The following is a 9,115-nucleotide window of genomic DNA, read 5'->3' as shown; positions in this document are numbered from 1 at the left end:
TTCCTGCTGTATCAAAATCAACCAGTCCAAATTATGAAAGACAAAATGGCAACTGTATTTTACATAAATAGGTGAAAAGTGGTGAGATTTGTCTCATATACCAAGAGGCAGGAGAGTTATAGAATTTGATATATACTGCATCAAACCTCCTTCTGTTAAGTATACTAGGGCTGCTAAATAGCTTTTTGGACAAACTGAGGAAATGCTTCTACCTCGGTTGTAAGTGGAAGATAAAAAAGGTTTAGTCCTTCGCAACATCTTCTAGCACTGGTGTGGTTAAGACCATTTCTATTCCCTATATATTGAAATGGTCATTCTGCCAACTCAGGACACTGCTCCTAATTCCAAACCGGCAGGTGGAACCCAAAGGAAGTAGTCTTCACTGAGACCTGCAACTCCTCTATCTCATTTGCTGGCTGTTGCATAGATGTCAGACTGAGACAAGTCCTGTTGTACCTCTACATAGTAGAAAAAAATTCTATAGGATGATCTGTTTGACAAAATGGACAAGATTTTCTCTTTATTATCAGCAGAAAATTTAAAATTCCACAGGTCATTAGGGGCATTTTTACATGTGCTCTGGGAGTGGGTGATTTAATCAGAGTAGCTCTGAAAGCCACTTTAATTAAGGTGCCACAGCATCTTGTGCATCAGCATCCCCGTGCTTAAGATGTCAGTGGGGACACTTGAGCTAAAGCTCAATGACAAGCCTTATTTAAAGCACCCCTGCTGCCTTTTTGAAACACAGGGATGCTGATACATGAGACCTAGAGACTGGCTGGAGTGCAGTAATTACAGGCAGTCCTCGACTTACAACATTTCAAGTTACAATGTTTTACACTTACAATTTTTATAAATTGACACCCTGTTTCAACGTTACAACGTCAGTTTTGACTTTACAACGCTTGATCCGATGTGGCACCATGCCATCGAACAAATTTGCTGCGTCACTCACCTCCCTGGAGAATATCTGTCCAAACTTCCTTGGACACTTTCTTTAACAAAGGAGACAAGACTCCACAAAAACCTGCTGCCAAAACTCCTGAGAAGACTCCAGCCAAGAACCCTTCAAAAAATCCAGCAAAGTCACCTCAAAGAAGTCCTTCCAAATCAATATGATTGCTATTTACAATATAAGTACATTAATGTAGTATATGTTTCTAAAACATACATTAATGAGTAATGTATATTACTCATCTATAATTGATCGAGTACAAAATTCTGGGGTATTTTTGGTGAAAATAGGGCATCGGGCCTTGGTTCAGGAACCAATCCCCCATTTATAACATTGTTTCTTATGAGAAAATTGGTTCCAAGTTACAATGTTTTGAATTAAGACACCGTTTTCAGGAACCATGTGTGTCATAAGTCTAAGGACTGTGCCTATACCACGGTCCAGCAGACTCGATTAACCAACCATGTAGCTGGGATAAAATTAGACAAGCTTCCAAATGCAAGACATCTGAAAGCTTGTCGAACTTGATCCCGACTACATTGTTGGTCCAGTAAAAGCTATCACCCTAAGAGATCCTTGCCTCACTTATAGCTCAGTCACATTGGTGGGAAGTTAGTGAAATCCCGGCTTCAAAGACAGGTCTATGTTCTACAGTTTCTCTCTCCAACTGAAATATCCCTCATGAAACATCCAAAGTTTTCTTTTTTTTAAACTGTTACAAATTTTCATCTGAACTAATAGATTCATTTGCCTGCATTTCATCTGCTCTTCTAAGGAAGGTGCTAAGTTAGTATTTTGAAGGTTACAAGGGCACTGGTATTTCACTTGCAAAGGAGTAAGCCTTTCAGATCTATACAAATACTATTTGTAACAATACAGAAAGTATGAAAAGGGGAATCTGCCATATCATAAAAACTATCCAGAAGAATATCAGAATGTGCAAAAGTCTTATAAGGTGGCTAAAATAGATCTACTTGCTACCATCACAGCTGAGTCCACAAGACTTCATGAATCATGGCATCTCTGAAGATTATTTCCATCCTGGATATATGTAAAAAAAACCCACCTGGGTCCTGTAATACATTCAGAAGGAATTGCACTATACTGAAGCTGTAAATTGGATGCTGTTTTTGCAAGTACTGTAGTCGAGTCTTTAAGTCTCCTAGTCCTGCCCCCATTGCATTGAACCATTGCCTGAAAGTCACCGTACATGAAACATGTATGTAGGCAATCTCGCCAAGGAAAAAGAAAAGTGAATTACCTATACAGTAACTTGAGTTCTGAAGCGGTGTTGTACATATATGTATTTCATGACGCTCCCTTCCTTCCCCTCTGCTTCAGAGTCCCATATCCATCAGATTCCATGGTAGAGAATTTTGATTGGGATAGCCCTCTACTCTTTATTCTTTTGAAGCAGAGCACAAGAACAATAAGGGTGCTTATGCAGCCACAGTGGATACTGTGGAACAAAAGATCAAATGCACAAAATATCAAATGCACAAAATATATACGCACCACCAGTGATTATGTGTATGAACAATACTTCTCAAAGAACTCCTGTTAGTGTTCAGGTAAATTACCTTTCTTTTTATTTTTGTTGCTTTTTGGTGCAAACACTTTTTTTTTTGTTTTGTATGCTTTTATGAGAGTACATATATGTCTGTAACTAATGCTATTTAGTAAGATTGGCACTATGAAGGGGTTTTTCAGCTTAATTGTAAGAGTAGTGTTTGAAGAGTGTATTCTTATAAATTAGTCATGTATTATTTCCATTTGCAAAATCTGTCAGAATGCATCACAATACAAAATGATGTATTGTATTCTGTATTTTTCATTTTGTTCCAGCTACCTGTGATGTTGCTATTAACAACAAAATGTAATACATTTTGCCCAGCTGCTTTTGCCATTCAGTCTACTACTTCAGCGGGTTAGCCCAATTTTATGGTATACCAGCATCTAAAATATCAGGAAATTTTCTTCTTTCCCATATTTGGTAGCACCCTACATCCCAATCCCTTCATCCAGAAGAATGTATTGCTCTTGCTTCTTCTCATGTTGTGACATTGTGACAACTATATATAAGTTGCTCCATTATGCAACTTAAATGTCATGTGTGGCTAGGAGAAATCCTTCTTGAGGTGCCCAGGATCAGATCAAAAATAAAATTCTCCCCCCAACCCCTGCCTCAAATATCAATATCATTACAAAGTATTGAAATGATTCAGTAAGAAAAAGATAATTGTACTCAAAGTGTTTTTCCCCCAGAGGTTACAGTCCATCCTAAGAAAGTAAAATATTTTATAAGGTTAAAAAGCAAAAAGAAAAAACAATCTGGAGTGGGATCCAGTGCAGGATTTACCCTGCAGTTTACTCAGCCTGACCTTTCTAGGGTCATGCGCCCATCTCAAAATAACAAATGCTATTCTGTGATCTGCAATTTGCTGTCTTTCTTCCACCCTGCTTTTCTTTCTGAAAGGGGCCTTGGTGAACATATTACATGTAACTGCTTTACTTGGCAATCGGCTCTACAACTGTTTTGTCAACAGTATTGTTTGTGTGGTGCAGAATCTTGAGTTGATAAAAGCTTATGTGCTCACTATTCAACTCAGGCCATTAATAAGTGCAGAGTATCTCAACCTTTCCTCTTTGAAGGACAACATCTAAATCAATGTTTGACACTTTATTGCTATTATTGTGACTTAGAAAATAGGACTAGCATTTTTGTTCCTTCTACTTTTCTCATTACCCGGTCTTTGTGATACCTAGGTAAAAACACTTTATAAAAAATAATCATTTTTGTGTTTTTCTGTTTCCTACAAAAGACTGTATAGAGTTGGCTGATATGCAAAGGATCTTTCTCACATTCATTTCAAGCAGTAATTTCTAACTAGACACATCAGTGAGGATTTTCATGTGCAAGAATTATTGCTCTGTTCCAACCCGCTCTGATTTCATCAGTTGAACTGACTTACTCTTGTTACTGTCCTCCAGACAGTACAGCCTAACCACAGAGAAGATTCCAAGGAGAGATGCCTGTATTCTGATAAAATGGAGGCAAACAAGTGATTATTTTTCAAGTCTGGCACAACTAATGCTCTATTCTGAGATTTTTTTGGGACTCTCTTCTACCTACCTTTTTTGAAAGGAAGACTCTGAACAGGCTAATTGAGAGTTCCCAAGTAGTTTTGAGAACATCAAAGGATTTAATCAGTACTTCAGAAGGATTCAAAATGGGGTAAAATTCTACTTCTGCAGCTCAAGTTTTTAACATGAAGATTTCCCTGTTAATTTTTTGAGCACTTCACTCCTTAACAAACTCTACTTTTCCTGGTAAATCCATTTAATTTACACTTTTCTTTGAAAAAAGATCCTCTTTTAAAGTCTGTTAAATAATATTGCCTGTTCTAGTGGCGGGCCAAGTCCTGTAAGTCTGTCTCAACTGGACAGTAGCGTCAAAGGTCTGCATTGCCCTCTTACAGACAGATATGCAGCTGAACTGACTGGTTAGAAATGGCAATTGTGAGAAGATCCAGTAGCAGTCTTCATTGCTCAGCCCTCCTAGGTAATGCAGCCCAGTTCCTACAGAAGAGATATATGAGGATCAGCCTTTTAAACTCCAATGATTTACATTAGATTAATGGAGAATGCAAAACCCAAGCATTTTCACAGTCAAGACTGATACTCATTATTCTTACATGCTGTGAAGTGTTTTAATAGGAACAGTTGGAAGATTTCAACATCAGGAACTAAAAGAGTAACAAACATATATAAATATTGCCAGCACTCCTTCCCTCGTTTCACCTATTTATCGGATAAAAAGTGAAAAATGAGAAACAAGGTGTTTACAGAAAGGAGAAAGACTAACCCTTTTATTAAGGCCTATGCTTTGTGATTACTTTAAGATCGTGTTTCACACTGGCAACTCGTGCTGCAAGACAAGAAATGCATAAATATGCCCCCAACCTGCTTGGTTTACTTGAAACTTTAAAAAAAAAATAAATCAGAGCCTGCCACATGCAAAGAAATATACCCACTAACGGGAAAGTGGCTTCTTTTTTGATCCTGTCACTACTACTGATCCAGGGGACATGTATTTATTAGTCAGAAAAATATCTCAGATGAACAGGCTCCCCCATAAAATTACATTTAATTCTTTTTTGTAATTTTGACAAGGTAGTTAATAGATTTTTGTTTCCTTGTGACCTTATAGTGCCCTTCAGTGGCCATTGACTATACATAGGACACCTGAGCTTACAACTGTGAAGATATGATTCTTAAGCAGCTCTCAGAGCTGTTAACAGTTTGGGTGCTGGATATCCCAACTGCCAAGCTGGACCTCCCAAGCTAACTTGTTTTTTCATGCAATAGTATTTGATGAAAAACTGACTTGTCTGAAACTGTTGGGAAATCTGCCCTGTTTTTTGTTGGGTTATATATACTTCAGACAGTGACATATTTTCTTTCTGGATATAGCAAATCTCTAAACTGCAATGTTATGATTTTCTTCTGTCACATCTGCTGGTGAGAATGTGAGTGCATGAGAGAATCCCAAAGTCTGCTACTGTCCCAACACCTCTGACTATTATGCTCTTATGGAACTGCACGCTAAAATTTTCTTTACAAGCATCCCTCTCTTACCTGTGCTTTCTGATCTGAAAGGACTGTAGTGCTCCAGCTGCTGAGGGCAAGCATATCTGTCTTGCTTTTGCTAGCTTTTTCCTCGTTCTCTTTTGTGCTTCTTCCTTCTCTTCCTTCAATTCATCTTTCCTTCTCTTTGTGAAGATATTTTGATGTGGAATTGCACCTTGGGAGGGAGAGTGTTGTATAGCTGGCATAGCACTTGGTTGGTTAATGGGCTCTGATTCCATTTCCAAACTAATCCACTTCACCTAGTATCCCATCATTTTCCAGGACAACCTACGTAAGAAAGATGATCGGATTGAAGAACTGGAAGAGGCACTCAGAGAAAGTGTGCAAATAACTGCAGAACGGGAAATGGTGCTAGCACAAGAGGAGTCAGCCAGGATCAATGCTGAGAAACAGGTCTGCAATCTTATAAAGTCACTGGTATTGCTGGCAAATAACAGATGCAGCCTGACAGGAAATTTCTACTAATTATTCCTTTTCGTTTTATAATACCTTTTCATCTGAGGACCCTAAATTGCTGTTCAGACCTAAGTATAAGGGCGTGTGAAGCTTTTAGGTTTTCTTTGACGGTTTGTTTTTCCATTCCTCGCTGCTTATCTGCCTGGAAAATGAGTGAGGTGTTTTGTGCTTTTGAAAGAAGTTTCTGTAATATTGCTCTGAGATGTCTATATGTTCTTGAGCATAAACACGCTCATGTGCTATACCATATGTTTTTCCTTGTATACCACTTAGGAGTCCTACTCATGGACTCCTTTGTGTTTTTCACTGTAGAAACACAGATCTTTGCCCTAAAGAACTTGCCCACAGAAGATGGCATTTAACTATCTCAGTTGTGATCACTGGCCAGAAATTAATAGGAAATGATAAACTTTCCTTAACCCATGAATCCTAATTATTGTAGGGCACTACCAACAAAAGTACACAGTACACTTGAAGATCTAGTAGGGGATGGTCCTGCTTTGAACAGGTGGTTGGACTAGATGACCTCCTGAGGTCCCTTCCAACCCTAATTTTCTTTGAGTCTATGATTCTACTTGTCAAGCAACCCTAGGAATTTGTTGTTGCATATGGGTGGCCATATACATTCTTTGAAGGGTGTCTCGGGGTGTGAGGCGATTAGTGATGTGTGAAGAGATAAGCAGATAGACAAGACAGCCATCACCCACAGCCACTGCCCAACCCCTGGGTAAGGAGGTAAGCTCTGTAATACATAAATTAGTTTTAGAAACTGAGAGCCACTCATGTCACAAAAGTTATGGAGGGGTGTCTCAAGTCCATTGAGGCATGCCATGAGTCCAAAAAGGTTGAGAACTACTGCTTTACATTGTATTTTATAGACCTTACCTTTGTTCCTTATTTGAACTGAATTTCCAGGTATCGTCATCCAGTCAGTGATGTTGCAGCAGCTTGTCTACCCCTCAACTCTGCATACACAAAGTTCTATCCAACTGTTTTTAAAGAATAAAAACACACTGGGAGAGGGAATGGGGCTGAGGGTAGGGGTGAAGAGAGAGTTTTTTCAAAATGTACTACTGTACTACATGCTTTCCCAAGAGGTTTTTGGTCTTTCTTTAATTAACAATGACCTACATTCTCCTAAAGGAAATCATGTCCACTTCTTAAATATTTTTTTGGTTCAATTCAGACTCGGTTACCTTATAGATTCCCTGTTCTGAGACTGCTTCCCTATGGTGATGCTTCTCTTTATGAGTATTAGGTAGTCCTCCACACTCAGGAGAGTGCCATTTCTCCAACTTCCTTCTAAGAGAAACCATACCTTGAGCAAAACAAGAATTTAAAGTGTATAAAGAATATATTTTCACACTTTGATTTGAAGAGACAGGAAAGTATAAAGGAATAATGATATAGCATAGGTCAGCATGGTCAGTAGTCTCCCCAACCAACTTTTTTCAGGATGGGTTTTTATTTGCTTGTGTTTTGGCATGACAAAAAAAAACAACTATTAAAAACAAAGGGCATTTATAGACGTGCTGTGGGAGGGCGCATTAATTAGAGAGGCTCCGAGAGCTGCTTTGATTGAAGTGCCCTGAGTGTCATGTGCATCAGCCTCCCAATGCTGAAAAATGGTGACAGGGGTGTTTTAACTAAAGCTCATTGAACAAGCTTCAGTTAAAGCATCCCCACTGCCACTTTTTAGCACGGGGACACTAATACATGTGACACTCAAGTCTGCTCCAATGCATTGTAATAACAACACTTCGGAGCAGCATCTCTGCATGTGTATGGGTGCCCTAAGGTAATCTTCCAAGTGTGAAGAGCAACACAGGAAAAAGGAGATAGTTGAGAGGGCTTTATAAGGGAGGCAGGGGGCATAGATTGAGTTTAGGGGTTTTTTTGGTTTTGGATTTGTTTGGTTTTGTTTTTGGGGGTGTTTTTTTTAAAGTCTTCATGGGCTTTTGCTGATGAACATCCAAGGGGCACGGTCAGACTCAGAAGCTGGACAGAAGGAGACGGTGGTAGATTTGCAAGCCACCCACACAGAGGTGGCAGTTGAGTTCATATTTGTAGATGAGATTAACCAGAAATTAAGAACAGTGAAATGAGAGAAGCGGACCAAGGACAACTCAGTGCACAGAATGTTGTAAATAGAGGGGATGAGAAGGCTCTTCTGAAGGTCAAAGAGAGACGAGAGCAGTATTTAGAGAGGCAAGTGGGGTCAAGGTTGGCAGGTGAATAAAACATATTTGGAATGGAAGAACTCAGACTGTTCATAAAATTTGTACCATAGAACAGGAATAGAGTGAGCGGACGGTGATAGCGTGACCTGGGGCTGGGGTTTGGCTTTGCAACTGGAGAGGTAGGCAAAAGATTCAAAGCACGGAAGGAAAGTGAAGCATATAGAGAAACAGCCACCATATCAATAAAGAGATAAATGAACTGGAAAATGCAGAAGGGCCAAGTGACTTGGTGGTAGGTGTGCTTAGCATGATAGACAATGCTAAAAGAGCCCAGGTGACAATCAGAGAAGGGGAACTCAGGAACAGGGCTAACAGAAACCTGGTGGGATTCATCCCACGACTGGGCGGTACATATTGAGGGTTATAGATTGTACAGAAAGGACAGGGTGGGGAAGAAAGGGGGAGGGGTTGCTCTCTATGTCAATGAGCAATATACATCAACCCTCATCAAGACGTAATCCAAGGATGAGGAAGTAGAAGGATTGTGGGTTAGGCTGCATGGGGGGCAAGGAGAAAGGGATTTGGTGGTAGGGGTCTGCTACAGACCCTCACATCAAGGGGAAGAAATAGATGCAGGGCTCCTGAGGCAGCTCCCAGAGACCATAAAAGCTAAAGAGGTGGTAGTCATGGGGGACCTAAACTACCCAGACATCTGCTGGGAGACACAGACGGCAAAGTCCCACCGCTCACGCAGGTTTCTAACCTGTGTACAGGACCTCCACCTGACACAGGAGGTACATGGGCCCACTAGGGGGAATGCCATACTGGATCTGGTATTGTTAACGGGGGATGACATGGTAGGGGACCTACAGAT

At 40.0% G+C, this 9,115-nt stretch overlaps 1 protein-coding gene across 1 annotated transcript in view; it reads left to right on the top strand.

Moving 5' to 3' along the window:
- ERC1 (ELKS/RAB6-interacting/CAST family member 1) overlaps positions 1–9,115 on the top strand; it is a 479,524-nt gene that overhangs the window by 274,999 nt on the left and 195,410 nt on the right. The window contains exon 13 of the mRNA XM_006019448.3: positions 5,867–5,998. Within this exon, the coding sequence (XP_006019510.1) occupies positions 5,867–5,998 (132 nt within the window). The remainder of the gene's footprint in view (positions 1–5,866; positions 5,999–9,115) is intronic.

Source organism: Alligator sinensis, unplaced genomic scaffold (genome assembly GCF_000455745.1).
Source record: "Alligator sinensis unplaced genomic scaffold, ASM45574v1 scaffold87_1, whole genome shotgun sequence".
Taxonomy (NCBI): domain Eukaryota; kingdom Metazoa; phylum Chordata; order Crocodylia; family Alligatoridae; genus Alligator; species Alligator sinensis.
This window is presented reverse-complemented; position numbering and strand designations above follow the sequence as displayed.